Source organism: Colias croceus, chromosome 9 (genome assembly GCF_905220415.1).
Source record: "Colias croceus chromosome 9, ilColCroc2.1".
In the NCBI taxonomy this organism is placed as follows: domain Eukaryota; kingdom Metazoa; phylum Arthropoda; class Insecta; order Lepidoptera; family Pieridae; genus Colias; species Colias croceus.
Window position 1 is genome coordinate 9,872,800 of NC_059545.1, and position 14,684 is coordinate 9,887,483.

At 32.2% G+C, this 14,684-nt stretch overlaps 1 protein-coding gene and 1 long non-coding RNA gene across 2 annotated transcripts; one reads left to right on the forward strand and one right to left on the reverse strand.

The window, feature by feature from the left end:
• Nucleotides 1–4,686: 4,686 nt before the first annotated feature.
• On the forward strand, nt 4,687–14,684 carry LOC123694163. Its single transcript, XM_045639499.1, has 7 exons — nt 4,687–4,872; nt 4,950–5,750; nt 10,277–10,391; nt 10,709–10,988; nt 12,785–12,847; nt 13,022–13,095; nt 13,959–14,684. The coding sequence occupies exons 1-7, from the start codon at nt 4,692–4,694 to the stop codon at nt 14,011–14,013; spliced, it is 1,569 nt and encodes a 522-aa protein (XP_045495455.1). The 5' UTR covers nt 4,687–4,691; the 3' UTR covers nt 14,014–14,684.
• Nucleotides 6,772–7,524, reverse strand: LOC123694164. The gene is made up of 2 exons (XR_006751777.1): nt 7,344–7,524; nt 6,772–7,171 (listed from the first exon to the last, which is right to left on the reverse strand). It is a non-coding gene; the product is annotated as an uncharacterized LOC123694164 (long non-coding RNA).

Consider the following 14,684-nt stretch of genomic DNA (forward strand, 5'->3'; position numbering starts at 1 on the left):
ACAGATAACATTTTCTTATTGATTCGTTTTAATATTTTTTATTAGTTTTCCATCGTGCGTTCAGAAATGGTACCGTGTTTAAAGAAATGCTTATCTAAATAGTTTCATAATGTAACAAATGATTTGAGTTATCATTTAGGTAATGTCTCTAAATGCAATAAGTCATTAATTAATAACCCATCTGTATCTAAGTTTAGGACGTATTTATGCTAACTTCTACTTTTTACTAACATTTTTTGAATTTGCTTTGCCTTCAAACCGGACCTAGATAAGATGACCAATTATTAATAACATATAGATACCTGTAATAGGTATGATACCAAAAACATGAAAACGATAAACTTGAGTACCGAGAAGCGATCACCGGTAGATAGTAAAGTGTTATGTGAATAATGTAAATTGTATCGGGCCTAAAGATTAAACAACGTTATCAGCTTATCGCCTCTAATCGGATCACTAAAATGTAAAAGGTTAAATTAAAATATAGAATCGCGACATATTTAGTCCAAGGACTAGTATAAAAACTATAGCAGTAGGTAAAATAAATTCAAGCGTTACCTTATTGTTTTTATAGCCCGTGTCCTATGAGTATAGAAAAATCAACTGAATTGATTGACTTGGCTGTATCAATCAAAGCCTTTGCCTGACGTAGTAATCGTTGTTTTTTGGCGGTTTCTAAAAATAATGCATAACTGTCACATGTTTGATAAGATTATTACATACTTCTGTGTATTATCTCTTTATCTCGAAAAGTATTCTTATCTGCAATCGAGTCTTCGTCACGATAAAATCCTTGACAAATCTGAGTGAGCTGTATTTTTTTTAATCTGTATTCTTTTCCTTTATGGCCGTGACGTGTATGAAATATTTGTATGTATATAAATGGGTAATAATCAGTAATAATGTACTGTTAAAGATAAAAACAAATTAGTGATATTTTCGAAAATTGTACGACGAGTAGTATTAATATTGTTGCCAAAATTTGTCATAGTCAAAAGAGGCAGAATTAGAAATTTTTCTGGAGTGTAGGGTAGCGAGATATAGAGATTAAATAAATTATTTTGTTTAATTGATTTACTATATTTGAAAAAATATTGTATTGTTGCAGCACTTATCCATTTCATTATGTTTCGTCTCAAAAATTTTTAGAAATCATTTCGTTTTAGTTAATTTCGATATTTTTTATAAAAAATGTGATATAACGTACAAAGTCTGTTGAAAGGGACCAGGGTTCTTAGTTTGTCACGATAATATTAGCGTTTTTATTTTACTATATTATACGTTTTCGTGAAAGTTTTTTTTTTTTTTGTATCGGCTAAATTAAAATAAAACCTCTTTTGACCGTGACTGTATATAACATTAAAAAATAAGACATCATTATAAAATATGTATAACCAAGTAGGTAATATATTTAAAAAAGTTTATTACTCTATGTCTACTCTATGTCGTGATTGGCGCCAAAATATCTATGGGTATTCCAATAAAAAAAACATAGGTACTGTCGGCAGAGTGAAAATATTTATCGAGAAATTGTTCTGTATGTGCGTTTATTACAATAGATTTGGTAATAAAATATAATGCTTAGAGTTAGATAGCATAAAATAAATTGTGTAAATATATATACTTAATATTGTGGTGGTTGAAAGCGCGGTCTGATTTCAAATATTATTTTTTCATAATTCGATTTTATATTAGTGTTTTTGAAATAAACATGGAAAACGAAATAAAGATATTTGGAAGAACGCCTGACGCCATACTGTTTTCACACCCAATGTATTAGGTATGTATTTAATTTATACATAACATAAGTAAAACTTCCTATCATCAAGTATTTGTTATTAGGTATATTGCAATTTGCAACATTTTTACCAATGTTAAGTGTTGCTAGTTTTTATTTAGACACGAAATTAAAATTTTACATTAATTTATTAAAAAAATGATTAACTTTTTACTTTGATTTAATTGAAAGTTGTGTTAAAATAATTGTTTTATTTACTTCTTTTGAGATTACTAGCTTACCGCCCGCGGCTTCGCCCGCTTCCTCTAAAACGATTTGAGATTTAAACTATCCTATCTCTCAAGTTGGATCGAATGGTGTGCAAATTTTATTATAATCGGTTAAGTGGTTTAGGAGTCCATTGAGGACAAACATTGTGACACGAGATTTATATATATTAAGATGTCTGATTCTGTGGTATAAAGCGATGATGAATGGATATTCAAAAATATACCCATAATTATTTTAATTTAGGAGATAGTGTGGGTAAGATGTACATTGTTGACGCATGTATTCTTCAATTAAATTAATTAGTGCAATATGAACTATATGTATATAACGTTAAAGTATAATTTTGATATTCATATGTATTATTATAAGTAAAATTGTTTCTACCTTTATGTATCCCAAAGACTGATATTTTCTTATTTTGTAAGGTTCCGTACGCGTATGTTAGACTTGTCATTATATTAAAATTATATATATATTTTTTGTTCATTCAGTTCTAGATTAAATACTAATTTTTCATGTTAGGAAAATAATTTTGTACGGAACCTCTATGTATTCCACTATCACGTATGCCTTAAAATTAATTTTGATCTTCCCTTTTTATCCAACTGATTGTCATAAGTATTTTTTTTTTTGAGAAAATAAGTCTGCTGTAAAAATATTATGATAATAACATAATCTTTCAAAACAATGACCAGAAACATCGACCTGTGCCATACTGAGATTTTGTATTTATCTTCAAACCATAGAAAAAATTACATGATATTTATTCGTATTATTTTAGCCAAATATCAATTTATTTATTTTTGGAGTATATGTGCCAAAATTATTTTCGAAACTAATATTTTAAATAAAACAAACTAATTACTGTAATTTTAGTTTCACAAAAGTTCAAGCAGATTTTACATGTTCATTAGGATGTGTAATAATAATTTAGTAAATAATCTATGGCCCGGATTATACAAAATATAAGGAGATAATTTCAGCACAGATATAAGTATTGCGAATTAAATACACCATAGAGTATGCATTCAAAAATGAACATTATTTCAGTAAAGACACGAATCACGTATTGTAGTGTAACAATATTACTTCAACCAAATTTCATAGTACCAAGAAGCTTATATCTAATTCACTGGAGATTGCACTATGAACGTTGACTTGTCACGGGAAGGTATGACCTTGAATGACGCCTGGTTGTTTTTTTGTCCCTTTCACACTTAACTTGGCAAGTTGGTGTGAAAGGGATGAAGGAACAGCCAGGCGTCATTCAAGGTCATACCTTCCCGTGACAAGTCAACGTTCATAGTGCAATCTCCAGTGTATTAGATATAAGCTTCTTGCATAATACATTTAATTCCATAAGTTCATATACTTCAAATATTGTCTATTCTCCTGAATAATAATTCTAAATAACATTTTATCCTTAAATGTGTACTATAATAATTATTACTTAATAATAAGCAATGTGTGATGCTTAAAAAGCTAAAAATAATATGCTCAGTCTTATAAGGAATGTACCTATTCTATATTTTGTAATAATACTTTAACTATAAAATTATATGTGCATTTATTGTAAACGAATTTATTTTGTGTTGTTTTAACTACCCACTGTTATGTTCAAAAACCTATGTTTAATCAAAATAAATGAATGTTAATATTTTGATGGCTTTTATTTATTACATAATTTGCACGTAATAACTCAGCCCCCGGAATCACAGACACAATAGATCTATTGTGTCGTGGTCAGATCGGGCCGTTCAGGGCTCAATGGGTTAATATTACTAACTAGAAACTAAATCAAAAGCCTATTATGGTAAGTCATGAAAATTCTTAGAGCATTAAACCAACTTAATGCTTTATGTGAAAATTATGAGTGTTTTACAACCAACGAACGGGTTTAGAAATGTAGAACGGTGTGATCAGAAGCTTCTAATTTCTAAATGAGCTTCTAAATTTACTGACCAAATTAAGGAAGATGTAATAAGAACATTCTCAAATGATAATATAATAATATGAAAAATCTCTCGGGATACCCATAAAGGATACTCGCATAAAAAAATAACATACACTAAAATTTTAGTAACTCAATTTTTTTTTTTTTTTATAACTTTAGAAATTTATTTAAATCGTTATTTAGCAAACACTATCAAACCGACTTAAGAGTTCAGAGAAGAGGAAAGCCATAAGGACCGAGGTTGTAACTTACAATCCATACTTAATATTATAAATGCGAAAGTAACTCTGTCTGTCTGTCTGTTACTCAATCACGCCTAAACTACTGAATCAATTTTCATGAAATTTGGTATGGAGATATGTTGAAAGGACATAGGCTACTTTTTATCCCGGGAAAATTACGCAATCCCGGAAATCCCACGGGAACGGGAACTATGCGGGGTTTCCTTTGACTGCGCGGGTGAAGCCGCGGACGGAAACCTAGTACTGAATAAATTCGAAACTGTAAAATTTATTGCATGTGAAATATATTTATCTCATATTAATGTAAAAAATTACAGATTACTTTGCACAAGAACATCATCAACAACAATATTTTATTATAATTATAATAATAACCGTGGGGTTTTCGTTTAGTAATTTTAACAACGCATATTGTTTTTTAATTTGTCCTGTATGAAGTTTGACGTTTGATTCTCGAACGAAATTTTGAAATGTCATTTTCGTTATCATGGCGGAGGACGAAGATGGTGTTTCGGACAAAAAATCGCCTCAAAATTCAAATAATTCGGAAACCAATGACGGTAACCAGCCCAGTACATCAAAGCCTGATCTAGGTATCGAAGAGGCTAAATATGATACCAAGGAAAATGGTCATAAATCGCCAACAGAGCCGAGTTGTTCATCATCAAGTGAGTGTTTTGCGGAGTTGTTTTTTGTTCGTCTATATATAAAGGCATTCTTGAGCTAGCATGCTTTATTTTTTCAGAAACGGGAGCGATGCGCAAGGAGGATAACCCTTTTTCGTTTCGACACTTCCTGAAGCGGGATCTCTCGTTACCGGGCAATTCAACATACGAGAACACCGGCGCAAGACCGAAGGTTTACGCGAACACAGTGCAGCATTCGCCAACTAGACTAGACAAAATAGACATTCATAGTGATTCAAGACGTGACAAGAATCGCTCCAACGAAAATAAAGCCAAAGAAAAGAAAAACGACCTTGTGATACATCGTAGTAGTGAGGACGCGTCTTCTAGTAGTTCCGTAGAGATTCCTTTTAGTGTAGTTGAAGAATCCGAATCTAAGCATAATTATTACGCGGATAGTTCAGACGGGCCGTTCTTCCACCGGCCGAACTTGGCATCCGAGCCTTTGGGCATGCCATCCCTGCCTGACTTTGTTCAAGATCATATTTTAGTGGAGCAAGCGTATTTAAACTCGAACGGACCTATATCAGTGGATCTTGACAATTTACCAGATTTTACGTATACCAATTCGAATTACAATGCTGGTTCTTCTTCATCGCTTGGTAGGCGAAACAAGAATAGCTATGGTGGCAATAGGAATTATGACTATGATGCTTATCTGGGTGCTGCGTCCACGTCTGCCGAGTCGGGTCCGTCGAACCGCAGCATCCCGCTGGACCTCCCCGTGGGAGCGGAAGCAGCTCCTCCACCTTTGGACTTAGTGCACCTTAACTTGGATCTCACAGAGTCTGTGAATCCTGCTGACAGGAGGAATGTCTCACCAAGGAATAATTTCCCACTGGACCTTCCACCTAATGCTGGTAAGTGTTGTTGTTCAAAGCGAATGTTCTTGTACTATAACTTATTTGGGGTTTCTTTAGTTAACTGCCGCACGTATTATAGGTTTTTTGTGGGAGGGGAGGGGGGAGGAGGAGGGGGGGACCCTCCCCCCAAAAGAGGAAAGTTAGGAAACCAATAGTTTTGGAGAAAAATCAATTTTCCTATTCTAACCTCAAAATGTATGGAATTGGTGTAAAATTATTTTAACTAAGCATTAGACGATAATAACAAAAAAATTACGATACATAAATAAAATACAAACAAGTTGTGTAAACCTACGTAGTTTTTTTTATTTGAGTGGGAATCGCCCTAAAGTCGCTTCTGGCGGCAGTTCAAGAGTTAACCTAACACGCTCGTCGCTTCGCTCCTCGCTACCTATTTGGATATTAAAATTAAAAGTTTAATAGTTTTTTAACCTACGTAGATTTATTTTTTGTTTGAGTGGGAATCGCCCTAAAGTCGCTTCTGGCACTCGCCGGCCGCTGCCGCGGCACGCTCGCTTCGCTCGCTCGGCTCGTGCGGCAGTTCAGGGGTTAACCTAACACGCTCGTCGCTTCGCTCCTCGCTACCTATTTGGATATTAAAAATAAAAGTTTAATAGTTTTTTAACCTACTTACGTAGATTTTTTTTTTGTTTGAGTGGGAATCGCCCTAAAGTCGCTTTCGGCACTCGCCGGCCTCTGCGTAAAGTCACAGTACAGTGAAATGGAACGTCTTGGTCCGCTTTTTTTGCACAACAAAACGGATAAATGCGCTTTTTTCGCACAAAAAATTATTAACTTTAAAAATTAATAACTAAAAAACTACAAGTTTCCTAACGATAATATTTTGGAATTACAATCTTACATTACCTAGCTATTGTCTGGCTATCGAAAGATGAGACTGGAAAAAGGCGGCAAATTCAAAAAATCAACATATGGCAACTTAGGTTATAGTTGGAAATCTAATTTTAATACTTTTATTTATTATTTTCTCTTACGAGCAAAAAAAAACAACAAACTCTTCATCTTTATAATATTGTTTTATGTAATGTACTTAGTACAGTTAACTGATTCAGATAGACAAAAAAGAACACCGAATGAAAGCAAGAAAAAACACAATAAAAATACAATTGAAGTTTGTTTAATCAATATAATCATATTAAATGTAAAAATTCAACCGCGAGTGAATAGTAAGAATCACTATCATTATCTCTGACTCTTATTATGAACCCATTTCTGCAGTTATTACATTTCGTTTTTTATACTATCTTCAACACGAATAACATGATCCGGTCATAGAAGAAATCTCGTCAAGATACTGATTTTGTGTCTGTAAACATTTTGAACGAAACAGATCATTCATTTTTTTTTATTGTTGCTTGAATAGTTTATAACTGGACTATTGGTATCATCCATGTTACCTGCAAAATAATAAATATTAAACAATGCAATCAAAATGAATAGTATCAAAATATCAAAGTCACACTTAACAATGCATTGAGATATTTCACGTAAACACTCTTATTTTTCTTTGAAAACTACATCTCTTTCAACTTGTTTCTTTTCAAATTTACTAATCATAATAAAAAGAACCTTTTTTAAGTCGCATTTCAATGTTTTCGTCTCGTTTTCAATTAGAAATCACTAAAATCGCGGAAATCATTTTCACTTTGACACATCAACAACTCAGGTTTTAATGACAATTACGTAATTATAAGTGTTGCCATATAAATTTTCGAAATAAAAACCCAGTCTAATCTTTCGTTAGCCAAACTTTAACTAACAATATAAATATTTCCAACAAATTCGTGCGGCAGTTAACTAAAGCCAACCCACTTATTTATATAACATTATTTTAGAAATGTAAAAAAGAGGAAAGAACTAATTATTAGAACAGATCACAATTTTTACCAAATTGAATTATTATTTTAAGAATTGTTCAGTGACTTATTTTTCTTTACTTCTGATTCATACTGTGTTACATAACTAATATGGTCATTGCCGTTATAGATTTAAGTCAATCTTTACAATAACTTTGTACTATATAGGTAATAATATGTATAACCAATTTTTTCCAATTGCCATCAAACTTAAATACAATCAAAGACAACTGAAATTTATTTTAAATTTATATTTCAACTCAGTACAGTTTTATAAAAGACTTAATGATTCATATTATCATGATTACTTATAAATTTTAAATACTGAAGTACGATAATAAAAGCTGGGAAAGCAAATTTGGCTAGAGCTAAGAAAAACTAAATTATTTAAAACTAAATTGTTTGCAATTGTTTAAATTATTTTAATGAAAGCCTACTGATCCTAAAGTAAACAAAAAATACTAATAAAATCGTTACTTTTATCCCCATTTTTAAATTTAAATAGTACTTGACAATTATCGTAGGGTAAAATCAAGGTAAAACAATATAGCAATAATTATATGCAGCAAACATAAAATCATCTACAAATTTGCTACCTTGACCTCAGAAAAACAAAATATACATAAACATGTACATTGTATACATATTCAAACTATGTTGCGTATTTTCTATGCTAATTGTTCATAATTCAAACTTTCCATTTGACTGGCAATTTTGATTATATATTTAGTAGCTTTTGCTTAGGGCTTTGCTCGCATTATTTTTTGTTTAAATTAATAACTTTGTTTGCACAGGTACACAAAATTATTAATTAAAATAAGGGGGATTCTGTAATAAACACATGAAGAAATATAGATATTCAAAGATTCAATATTATTTAGTTTTGTCGCTCTGCCCTGTAACCATTTACTTTAAAACTTATTTTAATAAATGGTTATGGTATGCCTAAATGGTTGTCACATGCATTTTAGCAAGTATTTTTATACCTCTTTAATATTATGTTGTATTTTCTTACATAAGCATCGTCATCATCATCATCAAGGTTTCATCAAAATCTGTTCTGTAATTTTTGTATGAAATAATAACAAACCCATTGATCCATCGCTACAAATTTTCACTTCTATAATTAACTAGCTGCTCCGCGCGGTTTCGCCCCCGTGGCTTCACACCTGTTGGCCGTAGCGTCATGATATATAGCCTATAGCCTTCGATAAATGAGCTATCGAACACCGAAAGAATTTTTCAAATCGGACCAGTAGTTCCCGAGATGAGCGCGTTCAAACAAACAAACAAACTCTTGAGCTTTATAATATAAGTATAGAAATAGATGAGTAGGATATATCTCATGTTCATCATGTTTCCATACTTTATCTTTTTCAATTCTATAGTTCCAAATCCACAAAAAGGAAAAATAATTATTCCAAATGTACTTACAAAATACTTGTTACGTAAAAGTATTGCTAAGCAATATGAAGTTGCTAACATTTCCTGAAAATGTATTAGATATAATCCATACTATATTATACTTTATATACTATATAATATAATAGTTATTATAAATGTGAAAGTACTCTGTCTGTCTGTCTATTACTCAATCACGCCTTAACTACTGAACCAATTTGCATGAAATTTGGTATAGACATATTTTGATACCCAAGAAAGGACATAGGATAGGTTTTATCCCGGAAATCCCACGGGAACGGGAACTATGCGGGTTTTTCTTAGACAGACTCGCGGGCGATGCCGCGGGTGGAAAGCTAGTATGTTACATATTAAGTCGCAAACATTTCCTGAAAATGTATTATATATAATATGTACATATAAACTAGGAGAGGTTATTTATTTTGACCTATTTGTATTGATATTTTAATTTACAGTTTGCATTTATTTGCTAATCATGAAACAAAATAATTTTATACAAGTTCAATCATAGTATGAATAACAATGTAATTATTTGTGTATGAATAACAATGTAATTATTTGTGTATGAATAACAATGTAATAACAATGTTATAATATCATTATTATGAAGGATTGTTGAAAAAAAAGAGTGAGTGCCGAGCACACATGCAAGAGGTGTTACATCTTTGGCTTGATATGAACATACCAAAATCGTATCGCCATGACGCGACCCTGAAATTTTACTCTCAACGCGCATCAAGAAGTTTTACTTCAAAAATAACTAATTAAAAAAGATATGGGACTGTCTTTTAACTGCACGATCATTTCCTTATAAAAAAAAAGATTTGATATATCAAACGATTCACATATACAATATCAAAAACTTGAAATTGGCATAAATTAACTATGAGTATGCATTATGCATGTCTTGCAAGATTCTATTGAATTAATTTAAAATGAATTATATTTAATTATATTATATTTTTTGTTTGTCCTGCATTCACACTGCCATCAAGCAAATCAAACAAGCAAGCAAAATCATCTTTATGTATAAAAAAAAAACCGCATAAGCTACGCTACTGCATATTTGCTTAGATTCAGATAATATCTGTCATATATTTTGAAAATATCTTCCTGTGTGGAGCACCTAGTCAATTATAATGAAAGAGAGAGTGATAAGCAATAAGTCTATATATTCAAGTAATCTTACATAAAAACTAAAAACTATAATTATTCCTTTTCCAGGTGCAGAATCGATGCGACTACCAGACTTCCTGCCAGTGCACCCAGGTAGGACGTCGCCGGAGCCACAAGCACAGAATGAACAGATACAGCAACTTGTTGAGTTGGAACGGACTAGGTAAGGTTCTAGATAACTTGTAATAGTGCATAGAAAGGCATTATAGTGTGTTCTGGGGCATAGGCGTAGGGGGCGTGGTAAAATGTTAAAAAAATGTTTGTTTTTTTCTCTCTGAAAGCATGATGTTGATTATGTACTTTACTTTTTTAATAGGTCTTTAGTTGTGTGTTTTTGTAAGGATAAGTTATTTCTATTGTTTATCACGTGATGACAGTACAACTGAATATTTATTTGACTGCTTGATTTGTTGTTTTGTAGTAAATTCTCTCGTAAAATTCTTTTGTTTTATACTTACTTAATCATACAATCTTTTTCAGGTCGGAACTATTTATGGAACGCAATAGGCGGCTTCGCGCCGAAGAAGAACTGAATTCAGGAAGGGAAGCCCTGCGTTTATTACGAGCTGAACTCAGCACTGTACGGGCCGCTGAGACGGCGCTGAGAAACCAACTCAGTGACGTCAGACTCGCCGAAACAGCGCTGAGAACTCAGCTCAGTGATGTTAGACTGGCTGAGACGGCGCTGCGAACGCAACTGAGTGACGTCAGACTGAATGATGATGGTGTACACCGAGAACATAACCTCTTGGATGTAGCGGTGAGTGGATAAGTTTATTTTATAAAATTGGAGATGGCACTGAGAATGTAGAATGTTACATATTTGATGTACAATAACATATTGTTATGCATAAATATAAAATAGTTGATAAGTATAAATCTTTTGAATTGTCTGGTTATGAGTGTGTAAATTCCGTTCAAACAGGGATAAATAGTAGTTGTTGACCACAAGTAAAAGATAATTAAAGCAATAAAGTAAATTCGTGTAATTAAAAATTAAAATTTGCTCTATAGATAGGGAGGCGAGGTAGCTAAATGGCGTAATTCAACGGCGTCGTCGAGACTTATCAAAATCGAAAGATAAAATAATTTCGAAAAGAAAAGCTTCTATGGTAAAAACCATTTTAGCGGTGGGTTTGGCGTGTACGGATTTTCAAAAATGTAAAAAAAAACAGTTACTTGGGCATTCTCGAGCGCGTCAGATATTCATACTACGTATGCTCCAAGGGCCTCTGATAACAGCGGTATACTAATCTGCCGGTTTGCGTGGTGGGGCTAGGCTTATAAATTCATCAAAAATGCACAAAAAAAAAATTTACTCGAGCGCGTCAGATTTTCGGAAGGGGTGTTAAGTAGGCCCCAAGGAAGCTCCCCTTAAAAAAAACTGACGATTACGGCATGACGATAAGTTACGATGAATTTTTGAAAATGCAGAAAAAAAAAGTCCTTTTGAAATACTCGAGCGCGTCAGATTTTCATAGGGGAGGTTCATCTCGGTATCCTGAAAGCATATTTTCTTAATCTGACAAAAATCTTGGTGGGTTCTCTTAATCTGACCGAAAAAGGTTTGTGGGTTTCTTTTTTTTAATCATCGTTATTTCATATCAATTTTTCTTAACACCCTCAGTTTTCGAGATATACTCAAAAAACCGGGAGTTTGAATTTTTATAATGCTTCAAGTAAAAAAAGTTTTAACTTTGGACAAAAATGAAAAGAGACCTTTTTTTGTAAAATAAAATTACCTTTTTTGTTTATTTTTTTGGAAAAAGTAAAGTTCGCGACTTATATGCTGCAACGCGTTTTTTGGAAGAAGAAATGGCTTGTGGCTCCTCCAGACTTCCGGTCATGCGGAAACCGGCAGATTTTGTATTTTTAGTAAGTTTTAGATTATATTCTTCAAAATAAAAATAAAAACAATCGCGCTCGAGAATGCCGGATTAACTTTTTTTTTTACAAGTTCGCGACCCTATAACTCGGCGGCGTCAAGGACTTATGGTCAGATTAGTTAAATTTAGTCTTAAAACACTAAAATCAACCCCCAATATCTTAATCTGACGCGCTCGAGTATTTCAGACTATCGATTTTTTTTTACTAATCTGATCGTCTATCCTAGGCGCGCGTCACTACATATAGAGCTAAATAGTTAACAAGGTTTTTCTATTAGGTCTAAGGTATCTCTCATATCTTAAACTGCCACGCTCGAGTATTACAGAAAATTCCCCTCTTCGCCTCCCTATCTACTAATAAAAACGCTCACAACGCGTTGTGGCGAGAAAGAGATGCCACAACCCATTCTTAACTTTAATGTGTTTACCACTGCTTGCATCATGCCTGCAAACTTTTGTATGTTATGAATGTTTGCTCTCATATAGTTAAGGTACATTTGCATTAGCCCTTGAATTAAAGTCGCAACGAATTTTGCACTGTGGCTTTTTTTGTGTTGTGAGCTATTTTTTTTCGCTCAATGAGCGTCGTTGTTCTTTATAATAATTTATCAGTTATACTACTTCAGAAAAAATATCAAGATTTTAATAAAACAATACCCTATATTTACAGGCTCGGCCCAATGAGACAGACTCTACAGTTGCAGAGTTGAAGAATGAAATAAAACGACTTCAGGTTGGTTTTGTTAATATTTTTATTGCATATTCTGTATATTATTTTGGGTATTACTTTAAAAAGTCTTAACATGTTAGATACAAATTTGAATTTTATATCCTCTTAGCTTGACAAATTATAATTTAATAATTTTATATCTTATTTTATATTTTAATGATTTTTATTTGTTTTCAGGAGGAATTATCATCGTCTCAAGAGGAGGTCCGGACACTCCGAGCTGCGTCTACTATCACAGAAACCTCACTACGGTAAGTTTCACGTTTGTATGTTACGATGTAAGTCTGAAATCGCTAAATCAGCGATAAAGTGCACAACACGTTGTGGCAATTAAAAAATGCCACGACATGTTCTGAACATTAATTAATTATTTTATTTTATTTGTTTATGGTATAAATTATTATAATATAAATTTAGTTTGTATTGTTTGTTTGAATCGCATTCCAAAATGGATGGATTTGTATTTTGTATGAATGGTTAATTGTTTCAAGTAATAAAATCCTATCTGTCGTGTTACTATCGTGTATACAAATGTTTGTTCGTGTAGTGAAAAATTATTTGAAAATGTCGTCCTACACTTGTGTATTTGTGTATTCGTGCGTATGAGTGACCGGTATTATATTAAAGGAATTAATGTTCAGAAAGTCTTAGATTTGGATTTAATGTTGTATTTGTTAGTGGTGGTTGCCTATAATTGTGACAGCACTATGTCTACGATTGTAATTACTTTAATGCTTTTATCTCTGTATCAGTGTATGTCATGTTGGTGATCCTTAATGAAATAAATAAATAAATAAATAAAGAACGCGTTGTGGCATATTTTCATTGCCACAACGCATTAGGAACCTTATAATTAGTCACGAATTTTGCTTCCTGGCTATTTTACCATTTCCACAACGCGTTGTGAGCTATCTTTTTTTACTCAATGAGCGTTTTCGGTCTTTTCATACGTTTCTGTATAGTCGGTCTTTCGTCTTATATCGGGCTATAAAATTTGGTCAATCTTAACCAACATTTACCGTCCGCGTCGTGTTCTCAATTTTGTTAAAAATATGTTTATATAATAACTTGTAAAATATTTAATTTTATAATAATTATGTTCTCTTATTTTCAGGGAGCTCTTATCAAATTTGGAGCGACTGCGGACACAGAACCGAGACCCCACTTGATATTAATTTATCCAACTATGTATAAGCGGATCCAACGCTCACTCCTAACTAAAGTGACGCATTTTATTACAAATTACTTTATTTTAAAATCGTGAGCAGCTTGTTTTTTTCAAGTCACTTTAGTTACAAGAGTCATATTGTATATTACTCATAATTTGCGATATATTTTCTCATATATGTGCGTTACATGCGTTAGGCATATTCGCTATCGCAATCAACTCATTCAGATTTGTATAAATATACAAATTTTTTTCTTTGTTTATCGTCTTGATAATGATTAAAGGTAAAATCACTGCTAGATTTTTTTTTGTTTGTAAATAGTTTGGTGAAATTGTGCGACGTGGTGAAATACTCAAAAAGCAGCTTACTTTAGTTTTTAATTACGGAATCATCATATTAATATTAATAAAAATATAATAAATTCTTGTATGCCAAAGGCAAAAATGTGTAATTGGATACTTTATTCCAATATATGATTATTTAAAAGTTGATTATAATTATTGAGCTTCCTTCCTAGCTTGAAATTTTGTTGAAAATTATCATGATCATTAAATTGTACATAATATGTAATGGTACAATTGTAAATTATCATAATTTAGGATTTAAATATCTCATTTTCTTTAAATGTCGCTTATTATATTCAGTTTAACCCATAAAATGATGATGATTTG